The sequence below is a fragment of the Carcharhinus amblyrhynchos genome, chromosome 16 (assembly GCF_965287045.1).
Source record: "Carcharhinus amblyrhynchos chromosome 16, sCarAmb.v2.hapA, whole genome shotgun sequence".
NCBI lineage: Eukaryota > Metazoa > Chordata > Chondrichthyes > Carcharhiniformes > Carcharhinidae > Carcharhinus > Carcharhinus amblyrhynchos.
Window position 1 is genome coordinate 22,591,307 of NC_137339.1, and position 12,593 is coordinate 22,603,899.

Here is a 12,593-nt window from a genome sequence, read left to right on the forward strand (position 1 = left end):
CAATTGCTTCAGCCAAAAGCCAGTTTGGTAATTGGCTGTTACCGATCATACAATACGCACAATTACAATTAGGAGGTGAGTTATGGGGAATAAAATTGAGCAGGGTGTTAGAAGTTCAACCGAGTTTCCCCAGCCACTGAGTCAGGCTAAAATGACCCCCGTAGATTTCTCTACTACGACTAAAAGTTTCCTTCCTTTAGTCTGGGATTCAGATTTATCTTCCTGCCCCCAACGTTCCCCCACCCTGCCCCAACCTTTTGATTAAGTTTTATTCAGGGTAGTTCTATGAGTGGCTTTACCCTCTGGTAAGTCACCAAAGCTCCTCATTATCCAAATACGGCTATTGACCTTTTTTAGTTTTTGTTATACTTTGGAGAAACAGATTGATACGAGTTTATCCACCCACAGTGGCAAAGCAGATCACCAGAAGGCTTTGCACAGATAACACTGCACTGTAGACCAAAGCAGAAAAGTCCAAGCCAGTTTTTGTCCCCATTTAATAAGCCACCTTCAAATAGGATTCACATCTTCCTTTAGTTGTGGATTTGTTCCCTGATTTTACAGGCATAAAATGGATATACCAATGAAGGCCAATTTCAGGATTTAAAAAGGATGTCAGAAAAAATTCCAATCCAATGTTGGTTCAGGTGACTTTTTTTTTTTAAAAAGATGTCTATGGCAGGTGCTGGAAGCAGGAATTGCAGATTACCATCAATGCCAACTGCATGATCCCCAACCTCACAAATGCCTGTCTTCAGTCAAACCACACAATATCACAACTGAAGGCACTGGTTACTGCAAAGGCAATAGATGCAAACAACATCCCAGCTGTAGTCCTGAAGACTTGTGCCCCAGAATTAGCCATGCCCCTCATTACAGTTCAGCTACAACACTATATTCTGCACCCTCTCCTTTCCTTCTCCCTTATGGATTATATGAGTGGTATGTTTTGTCCGTATTGCACGCAAGAGACAAATCTTTTCACTGTATACTAATACATCTAACAATAATAAATCGAATCAACACAGGCATCTTCTCAACAATGTAGAAAATTGCTCAGGTGTGCCCTTCAGTAGAAGAAGTCCACTCTCACCTATTACTATCCCCTTAAACATCCACTCCCTTCACCACCAGCACACTGTGATATCAGTATGTACCATCTACAAGATGTACTTCAGCAGCTTGCCAAAAGTATTTTGACAACGTTATCCAAACCTGCAATCCCTACCACCTAGAAGACCAGGGCAGCAGATACATGGAAACGGTCCCCCAACAAGCCACACATCATCCTGGATTGGAATTATATCACCATTCCACTGTCAAAGTCCTGGAACTCCCTCCCTAACAGCACTGGGTGCACCACAGGGATTGCAGCAGATCAGGGAAGTAGCTCACCATCACTATTTCAAGGACAGTTAAGCAGTGATAAAATAATCACACCCCATGAATTAATAAAAGAGAGACCTAGGAGCCCACCAGTTGCTTAAGGCCTTTTCTGCTAAATTTGACATCGTAGCAGGAGGAGAAGGAACTGGGTCTGTTCTGCTCAGAATCTTTAAGCATTTGTTGAGCAAAAGGAGAGCTTAATATTGTTGGTGTGCAACCAGTTGAAGTAGGAGTGCCTGGCTGATTCCACAGTAGTTGGCCAGCCCACACTCCACCGCACCCTCCAGTATTTATGTTTGGGTTGCTGGTGAAGCCTGTCGTCTGATCATTTCTTCAAATAACCAAGCCTTGTAGGAGCAGCACTGAGGCCTAACTGTGGGTCAGCCTTGGTTTCCCAATGTGCATATGCAGTGCAATCCCCGCACTGCCTTTGCACCTGAAACCAAGGGCATAGTATGCATTACTTAGGTAATCAGGGAGGTGGTGGCCTAGTGGTTTTATCGCCAATTTATTAATCCAGAAATTCTGCTAATGTTCTGAGGACCCAGATTCAAATCCCGCCGTGGTGGAATTTGAATTCAATAACAAAAAAATCTGGATTTAAGAATCTACTGATGACCATGAAACCATTGTTGATCAACAGGTTCATTAACGTCTTTTAATGAAGGAAATCTGCTGTCCTTACCTGGTCTGGCCTATTTGTGACACCAGATCCATAACAATGTGGTTGACTCTCAACTGCCCTCGGGCAACTAGGGATGGACAATAAGTGCTGGCCAGCCAGTGATGCCCATGTCCCACAAATGAATAAAAAAGAACAGGTACTAACAAATTTAAATCTTTGTGTCTAATCTCCAAATACAAGACAAGCACATCTCTTGAATGAGTTATCAAGCATTACAAGTGTGGTTGCTTTCTTGGCAATAGAATGTATATAGTTTAATCAGATTTGGAACTACTGAAGAAGAAATTGGATAACGTCTGCAAAGCGGACACAGGAAACGATACCAGGTAGTCCCAAAGTCCAATTGAAATTGGACCCCAGTTGAATTAAGGAACGTTTAAGGACCGCTATGTGGGTGTGTGTAGACCTAATTACTCTGAATGCAAATGGCCCACTGCTAGTCCGATCTCAAGAAGGACCTTTAAAACGGACGTGGATAATTTGAAAAGCTGTCGTCTTCAATCTGGCAGGGGCACACCCCGGATTGGATGTTTTTGCACCAGTGAATAATTAGGCCATTAACTCAAACCAAACTTTTTCGTTGTAAATTTGAGGTTAGCTCTGACATGCTAAGTACTCTGCAACAGTAAATCCACCAACACCACAATTCCAGGAAGAGCACGGCAATTAATTGAGGCCCAGAGCCTAACTTAGTTACCATACTTTTCCTGGATTTGTGGGGTTGTTGGATTTACTGCTGCAGAGTACCTTGCATCACCAAAAAGGAGCAGTTTTTCCAAAAACAAAAACCAGTTGGTGATAAAGAGCAGAGACAGACAAAATGGTCATCTGACATTCACCTTGTTGGCAAGAGCTCCGTAATAATGCTCGGGACATTCATTTTGTGCTGACTGAATGGAGATCTGCTACTGCCGTGGAAGTGAAGTGGTGGTGGGTGGGGAGGAAAGGAGTTTAACTTGCAGTTAGATTATAGTGGGCATTTCACTTATGCAAAATGAAGAACACAAAAATCAATGGTTTGATTCAGTATACATTGCCATATTATCAACCAGAAGCATACGGGAACTGAAGCACGTAAAGTGACCTTAGGTGACTTTTGGAAGCTGTTTGTTCTCACCCAGCCTATCAATCCAAAGGCATTCATTCACTGGCTGTCCGGCAAAGCGGCTGGATTACATATTCAAGAGATTGCCATCTTTAATGATTCACTAAATAATAAAATGGTTACTAAGGTGCAAGTGACAACATGAAAGGTTTCAACAGATAAGGGAACTATATGCAAACTTAGTTTGAGGAACACTTGTTATCTCTCTCTCTCTGGATTTTTGCTCAGTCAGTTGCTTTAGTTAAAGCAGACACTATCAGTCTTATACTGGAGAACGTTGACTCCATGGTTAATGTTTAATTCAAAACTAAATCAGCTGAGAGAAAGCAAGCGAGTAAGATCGGCAGCAATCAGTAACTGCTGTTTATTTACAGTGTTTTATAAAGTTACCCACACGAAGAAAGAGAAAAAGTTAATTTGGGACCTGATAAATGGAACAAATTAATACAGTTTAGGATGGGCTAAATGTGAAGTTTTTAATCCTCATAGTCGTACATGGGTGTTGCTTTTACTGAAAAAAAAGACTTTAGTGAAGTTTAAACAGGAGAAGGAGGAAGTGAAAAAGAGGAAATAGGACACTGCAGCTGCTTGTAATCTGGTTTAACTAGCAACCCTGACCCAATTCCCTGCTAACCCATTTTCACTGAATGGTCCAGATCTTCAAGTCAGCAACAGAGCAGGAGCACACACACCAATTAAAACAGCAAGCTTACCTTTCATATTGAAGGTTCAGGACCTTCTGGTGCAGACTCCAGCTTGGATCTGATGTCAAGCAGAGTCAGGAGACCTTTGGGCAAAGCACCATTACAGCAAAGCCACACTCTTTTTCTTTATGGACTGAGGACTTACTCCTCAAGGTCTGTCTACATACAGTTCATTGACTTATGTTGCATTTGAATGACCCTGTCTTTGTTCAAACTCCAATCTCTGAACACCACACTGCACAGCCTCCTCATCCCATTGCGATTGTTATAATGCTCAGCCCCCAACAATGCCCTGTAACCTCTCCAACACTGCTCACCTATCTCATCCATTGAACAGTGCTTACTCCTTTCTCCACACTGCTCATTGTTCCCACCCTCCAACTCCAAACACTTGGGGTGTGATTTTCTGGCCTCATCCATTGGTAGGATCCTGGTGAAGTCAATGGTTGGCTCACCACACTAAGGCCAGAAAATCCTGACCCAAATCTGTTCTGACCTCAGCCAGTCAAGGGAGCCACTGATCCCGGATTTTCTTGGTGTTGGTGGAACTGGTGGAATTATTTTTGGAGGGTTTGGGGGAGGGGTGAATGGTGGGTCAGGGCTGCGAGAATGCCGGTGTGCTTTGACACACCACCTGGTCTATTGCGACCTGCGCTCCCAAGCTGGCTTTATACTCAAGCACAGCTCCTGGTGTAAAACTTAGGGTAATTATCAACTAAATGCCCAAATTTAGATGTTTACAGGGACCATCATGAGGACTCCCATTTCTGAGGTTTCAGAAGTTCCTGGTTCTGGCAGAAATCGGCTCCTAGGAGCTTTAGTTGCCTCGTGACCCTCGACAACAGGAAGCATCTCAGCATTTGCCACGCCTGGGATAAGATCAGGGCCAATGTTTTATACACCACTGTTCATGAGTTGTGTGCCATTAAAGATATTTGAAGAAACTTAACCCAACTAATCACAAAATGCTTTAAGTTTCATTGTAGATTTTTGAGGAAAATTAAACCATGTTGCGACTGGTTCTTCTGACTAACCTTTTTCTTTCATTTGTATGAATTTCGATTGAACCTGAATGTTGAACTTGTGTGTCCACCATTTGGATTTCAACTTTTTTTTTTTACAATTTCTGGAACGTTATTATAATTTTCATGCCTACAGGCTGTATTTCAAAGTCTGAGCTTTTTTTTTCTTTCATTGGTTTAGTACGGTTTTAAAAGAAATGGATTTGAGGAGTTAAGACAAGATGGACTAGAAAATGATTTGAGGGCTTAGACACAATAAGGTATTATAGAGTTACTAATGGAATGAATCCTGGAGGTAAGATTTCTTACCCTGGTCAAGCAAGCCGATTCAGCCACATCAGGTAGTCTGTCTAATTCCGGGCACCACACTTTATGAAAGATTTGAAGGTATCATAGTGCACAAACAGGCTCATCAGAATAAGAACATAAGAAGAACATAAGAAATAGGAGCAGGAGTAGGCCATCTAGCCCTTCGAGCCTGCCCCGCCATTCAATAAGATCATGGCTGATCTGTCGTGGCTCAGTTCCACTTTCCTGCCCTCTCCCCATAACCCTTAGTCCCCTCTCTTATCAAAAACCCATCAACCCGCTTCTTAAAAATATTTAGCGAGGCAGCCTCCACCACTTCAACGGGCAGAGAATTCCAGAGATTCACCACCCTTTGAGTGAAGAAGTTCCTCCTCAACTCCGTTCTAAACCGCCCCCCCCTTTATCTTGAGGCTGTGCCCCCTAGTCCTATTATCCTTTCTGAGTGGTGCCGGGGAGGAAGAACTTGCTATTAGATTGGAGAAGTTGGGACTGTTTTCCTTGGAGAACTGAAGGTCAAGGAGGTTTAACAGAGGTACTCAAGACCATGAGCAGTCTGGATAGGTAGGTAGGAGAAAACTGTTCCCAAATGGTGGAAGGATCATGAACAAGAGGGCACAGATTTCAAGTAATTGGTAAAAGAAACAATGGCGAAATGTGGAAAAAAAATCTCCTCCATGCAGCAGATAGTCAGGATCTGGAATGCTTGACCTGACATCACGATGGAAGCAGGTTCAACCGAGGCTTTCAAGAGGGAATTGGATTGTTACTTAGAAAGGAAGAATGTGCAGGGCCACGTGGAGGTGGCAAGAGAGTGGCATGAGTTAAACTGTTCCAATGTAGACACAACAGGTTGCACGGCTTCTTTCATTGGGGACAGTTATAGAACAAAGATCTCGGGGTACAGGTTCGTAGCTCCTTGAAAAAGTGGAGTCACAGGTGAAGGCAGCATTTGGCATGCTTAGTTTCATTAGTCAGAACATTGAATACAGGAGTTGGGTCATTTTGTTGAAGTGGCACAAAACATTGTTAAGGTCACACTTGAAATACGGTGTATAGTTCTGATTACCCTATCATAGAAAGAATATTATTAAAATTATTAAACTAGAAAGAGCGCAGAATAGATTTATTATGATGCTACTGGGACTTGATAGCTTGAGTTATAAGGAGAGGCTGGATAAACTGAGACTGTTTTCCCTGGAGAGTAGGAAGCTTAGGGGTGATCCTATAGAGGTCTATAAAATAACAAGGGGCATAGATAAGGTAGATAGTCAACATCTTTTCCCAAAGACTGGGGAGCCTAAAACTAGAGGGCATAGGATTAAGGTGAGAGTTGGAGGAAGGAGGCCATAAGACCATTAGATATAGGAGCGGAATTAGGCCATTTGGCCCATCAAGTCTGCTCCGCCATTCATTCTCCTGCGTTCTTCCCATAACCTTTGATCCCCTTACTGATCAAAAACCTATCTATCTCTGTGGCAATGAGTTCTTCAGATTTACCACTCTCTGGCTGAAGAAATTCCTCCTCATCTGAGGTTTAAAAGGAGCATCCATTCACTGAGGTCGTGCCCTCAAGTTCTAGTCTCTCCCATGAATGGAAACATTGTCTGAAAGTCCACTCTATCTAGGCCTCTCAGTATACTCTAAATTTCAATTGGGTCCCTCCCCCGATCCTTCTAAACTCCGAATATAGACCCAGAGTCCTGTAATGACAAACCTTTCATTCCTGGGATAATTCTTGTAAACCTCCTCTGGATCCCCTCCAAGGCCAGCACATCCTTCCTTAGGTATGGGGCCCAAAACTGCTCACAGTATTCCAAAAGGGATCTGACCAGAGCCTTATACAGCCTCAGCAGTACATTCCTGCTCTTGTATTAAAGATAGTGAGGGATGAGGCCATGGAGGGATTTGGATACAAGGATGATAATACAGTGTTGGAGGGGGGTTTTGGCAGTAAGAGAGTTGAGACAGAGTGTTGAACAACATTATAGAGGTGGAAATAAGCATTCTAATTGATTGTTCTGGAGAGTTACAGTAACTGTCATGGATGGGAGGCTGAGTCCTCACCTCTTATTTTTCCAAACTCTCCTCCAGGCTTGTATTATCTCAAGATTTGACTATTCTATACTCCCCTCCCCCACCAGCTTATCTCCCACATTCTACCCTAGTGTTCAGCCAAAATTCTGCCCATTTTCTAACACACCCAAGTCTCATTCACCCAACACCACTGGGCACACTGACCTACATCCACCACCTGGCTAAAGAAATGCCTTGATTTTAATAGCCTCACCCCCCTTCCCCATCTCTGATCTCCACCAACCTACAACACTCCAAGGAAAATGCACTCCTCCAAATCTGCTCTCTTGCGGGTCACCAATTTTAATTCTACCACCAATGGCAGCTACTATACGAGACCTCTCCCCTCCTTTCCCCAATTCACTGATATCTCCATTCAAATGGGCACAGAAATGGTGGCCAGTATTGCTTCTAGGGAGGGTAGAGAAAATGAGGCAAAGAGACAGAGGACCTCATTACCCAATTCATCTGCCGTGATCCCACCCAGGATCTCAAGGAAACTCAAACAGGCAATTTGCTCGCAATTTCTTGATGCCAAATTGCAAACCAAATCTTCCAGGCAGGAGATAATTGGGCAATAAATGGACAACTCCTCTTGGTGTGTATGCAGGATAACTATCCTCAGTTGATGCTTGCAGGCAATAAGGAGGTCTCATTAAGTGAAAATCTCCAGCTGCCTGACAAGCCTAAAAAAAAAGTCCATTGCTCAGAAATCGAGAGACAAATTTCAGAATAATCAAGTGAACAAGCCTGGAAGAAATGGAAGTGAACTGCGATTGTGAACACATTAAATGGATGGGATTTTATGGCCTTGCTTGTTCTGAAACCGTCAGATCCTGTCCCAGGTCAACAGACCTTCCCATGGTCTGCCCATTGCCCACTCCGATTCCTGAGAGAGGCAGGATAGTAAAATTCCGGCCATGGATCAAGGTTTCAACAACAAGTACACTTAATGTAGCAAGGACTGACAATACTGTGAAATAGTTGGAGGAAGTACGTTTGTAAAAGGACAGCACCACCACTGTTAAAATGAGAGAAAGAGAGAAAAGAGGGGCTGCATAAACATTAGCACTCACTCTACCTTTGGCCATGAACTCTGTAATGATGAATATCGGCTCCTCCTTTGTTACCACAGCATGGAGTCGCACCAGCTTATCGTGTTGAAGTGCCTTCATAAGATTAGCTTCCATGAGGAAGGCCTCCACAGACATGCTGCCCGGCTTCATTGTTTTCACTGCTACTTTGGTATGGTTGTTGTACGTAGCTGAAAAATAAGTTAGAATTTTCTCCCATGATTCAACTTTCAATTTCATCTTAATGTTGGGATTACTTAATGTGTTCACAGAAATGGTGCTTACTGTGTCTTGATTTAAGTTTAAACTTGGCAACAACGGATTGATAGTACGTACCTGTATCAGTTCTGTCACTTATCTTCACACCTTACTAATCCCATACACTTGGCAGGAGCTAGGGGAACAGTTAAGTTACCAGTACAGTCATCACAGTTTTCCTGTGGGGATACCCCTACCCTCTAGGTGAATATATAATTATGGCTGACTGACAATGTGTCACATCTTCTCACATTATTTTCTCCTTTGGGGAACACTGGGGAATGTTGGAAGGGTTAGCGGGGCTGATTATCAATGTGCTGAGCCATAGCATGAATACTTTTCCCATAGCCAACAAGTCCTGGAGTGGGAAATGAACTTGGAGCTCTTGGCTCAGAGACAGGTCTGATACCTCTAGAGCCATAAATCCTCCTAACTTACAATGATAAGAGATGAGAGTTGGCTTGAACCGACCATATCTTGGAACACAGAGGCGATACAATATTTTAAGCAATAGAACTACTGTGTGGATAGCATTACTTTTAGTATTTCTGTAAGGTTTATATATTTGGGCAGAGCCAGGTTTTTTTTTTAAATTACAGCTTAATAGATCTCACTCCTCCAGTTTCAGTCACACCATGAGTTCATTAAATTTGCAACTAACTCCAGCACTTTGTCTGATCATAACCGCATGTGACTGACCTCACTGTTTATCATAAACTTTAGTTCTGATAACATCCACATTTGTGACCAAAAGATGAACAGATACGTCGAGACTTCATGTGAAATTGCCCACCCATCTTTCAACCGGGACTAATTTGAAATGAAGATGGTGAACGCTAGATTCTCCATCCACAAGCACGGGAGATCCAGATGACTCTTGCAAAGCTAGAGGGGACAGCGGATGGATAAATCTTATTCTTCACAGCCATCCAATGGGTGCTTTAGTCATAAAGCAGCTTACACAATTTTTATTTGTACTTCTTTTAGATTGAAGGAAGGTTATTTACATATGTGAAAGGCATTTTGATATTCTCCCATTGCTTTGTGGAAGCAGTCCTTTACCAACAAAAATTACAGATGTTGCTGTAGGTGTGTTACCAAGGGCAGCAGGGTAGCACAGTGGTTAGCACTGCTGCTTTACAGCTCCAGGGACCTGGGTTCAATTCCCAGCTTGAGTCACTGGCTGTCTGGAGTTTGCACATTCTCCTCATGTCTGTGTGGGTTTCCTCCAGGTGTTCCGGTTTCCTCCCACAGTCCAAAGATGTGCAGGTTAGGTTGATTGGCCATGCTAAAAATTGCCCCTTAGAATCCTGAGATGCACAGGTTAGAGGGATTAGCTGGTAAGTACAAGGGATTATGGTGATAGGACCAGGTGGGATTGTGGTTGGTGCAGACTCGATAGGCCAAAATAGCCTCTTTCTGCACTGTAGGGTTTCTATGATTTCATAGTTCTTCTGTGCTGGAAATCAAATGCAAGAATAAAAATCGCTGATTCTATGAATCCTACAGTGCAGAAGCAAGCCTTTTGGCCCATTGAGTCTACACCGATACAATCCCACCCAGGCCCAATCCCCTTAACTCCTTCCATTTACCCTAGCTAGACCCCCCAGCGCTAAGGGGCAATTTAGCATGGCCAATCCACCTAACCCACACATCTTTGGACTGTGGGAGGAAACCCATGCAGTTACAGAGAGAATGTATAGGCTCCACACAGACAGTGGCCCAAGCCAGGAATTGAACCCGGGTCTCTGGTGCTGCAAGGCAGTGTTGACCAACTGTGCCACCCATTAGATTAGATCAGCCAGAGCCTGTGGACCTTGCAACCAATTTAGTTGGGCTTCTGCACATTTTCACTCCCAAGGCATTTTCTGAATATTTCTTTGAACTGAAAGATTGCACTGATACAGCATGACACAACAAATTTTGCAGAACTTTGCCTCAAAGACTTGCATATTTAGGAAATGACAACTGTGTGCCCAGCCCTGCTGACCTTGCAATATCCTCCTTACTAACATCAGAGAGCTTAAGCCAGAATAGCAACAGCTGTCTACAGACTAGTCAAGCAACAGCCTGATAGAGACACAATGGGGGAAGATGGTGGTGTAATAGTAATGCCACTGGACTAGTAATCCAGAGGCCCAGGCTAATACTCTGGGAACATGGATTCAAACCTCACCACGTCAGCTATTCTCAGTAATGGTGACCATGAATCTGCCAGCAATTATTGTAAAAACCATCTATTTCACTAATGTCCTTCAGGGTAGGTAATCTACCATCCTTACCTAGTTTAACCTACGAGGCAAGTCATGCCTTACTAATTTGATTGAGCTTTTGAGGCAGTGACAAAAATGATTAACAAGGGAAGGGCTATGGACGTCTACATGGATTCATTAAATTTGCAACTAACTCCAGCACTTTGTCTGATCATAACCGCATGTGACTGACCTCACTGTTTATCATAAACTTTAGTTCTGATAACATCCACATTTGTGACCAAAAGATGAACAGATACGTCAAGACTTCATGTGAAATTGCCCACCCATCTTTCAACTGGGACTAATTTGAAATGAAGATGGTGAACGCTAGATTCTCCATCCACAAGCACGGGAGATCCAGATGACTCCTGCAAAGCTAGAGGAGACAGCGGATGGATAAATCTTATTCTTCACAGCCATCCAATGGGTGCTTTAGTCATAAAGCAGCTTACACAATTTTTATTTGTACTTCTTTTAGATTGAAGGAAGGTCATTTACATATGTGAAAGGCATTTTGATATTCTCCCATTGCTTTGCGGAAGCAGTTCTTTACCAACAAAAATTACAGCAGATGTTGCTGTAGGTGTGTTACCAAGGACGGCAAGGTAGCACAGTGGTTAGCACTGCTGCTTCACAGCTCCAGGGTGACAAGGTCCCTCATGGTAGGGTTGGTACAAAAGGTTAAATCACACAGGATCAAGGGTGAACTAGCTGGATGGATTCAGAACCGGCTTGGTCATATAGGACAGAGGGTAGCGGTGGGAGGGTGTTTCTCTGAACGGAGGTCTGTAACTAGTGGTGTTCCGCAGCGATCAATGCTGGGACCTCTATTGTTTATAATGTAACATAACTGTCCTAATTAGCAAGTTTGTGGATGATGCTAAGATTGCTGGAGTTGTGGATAGTAATGAAGATTTTCAGAGAATACAGCAAGGTATAGGCAGGCTGGAAAATTGGACGGAGAAATGGCAGGTGGAATTTAATCCAGACAAATGCAAGGTGATGCATTTTGCTAAATCCCATTCAGTGGGAGCTATAAAATAAATGGCAGAACCATCAGGAGCATAACTGCACAAAGATCTGGGAACACAGGTCCACAGATCCTTAAGAGGGACAGCACAGGTGAAGATGGTGGTGAAGAAAGCATATGGCATGCTTGCCTTCATTGGCCAGCGCAGAGTATAAAAGGTGCCAAATTATGTTAGTTATTTAAAATATTGGTTAGGCCACATTTAGAATACTGCGTCCAATTCTGGTCACCACACTACCAGAAGGATGTGGTGGCTTTGGAGGGAGTATAGAAAAGGTTTACCAGGATGTTGCCTAGTATGGAGGGTATTAGCTATGAGGAGAGACTGAATAAACTAGGATTATTCTCCCTGGAAAGACAGTGGCAAAGGGGTGACCTGTTTATAAAGTTATGAGGGGCATAGGTGAACAGTTGGGAGCCTTTTTCCCCCCCCCGGGCCAGAAATATCAATCATAAGAGGACACAAGTTCAAAGTAAGGGGGTGGGGGGGTTCAGTAGAGATGTGCTGGGGAAGTTTTTTTAAAAACACAAAGGATAGTGTGGGCCAGGAATGCACTGCCAAGTGAGGTGGTTGAGGCAGATACATTAGCGACATTTAAGATTCATCTTGACAGACACATGAACAGGTAGGCTATAGAGGGATACGGGTGGTTGGTCTAGGAAGGACAAAATGATCAGTGCAGGCTTGCTGGG

The 12,593-nt window shown here is 43.3% G+C and overlaps 1 protein-coding gene across 2 annotated transcripts in view; it reads right to left on the reverse strand.

Annotated features, from left to right (window-relative positions):
- hck (HCK proto-oncogene, Src family tyrosine kinase) overlaps positions 1-12,593 on the reverse strand; it is an 88,986-nt gene that overhangs the window by 27,820 nt on the left and 48,573 nt on the right. For both annotated transcript variants that reach the window (XM_080204825.1, XM_080204826.1), the window contains exon 9: positions 8,366-8,548. In XM_080204825.1, the coding sequence (XP_080060951.1) occupies positions 8,366-8,548 (183 nt within the window). The remainder of the gene's footprint in view (positions 1-8,365; positions 8,549-12,593) is intronic.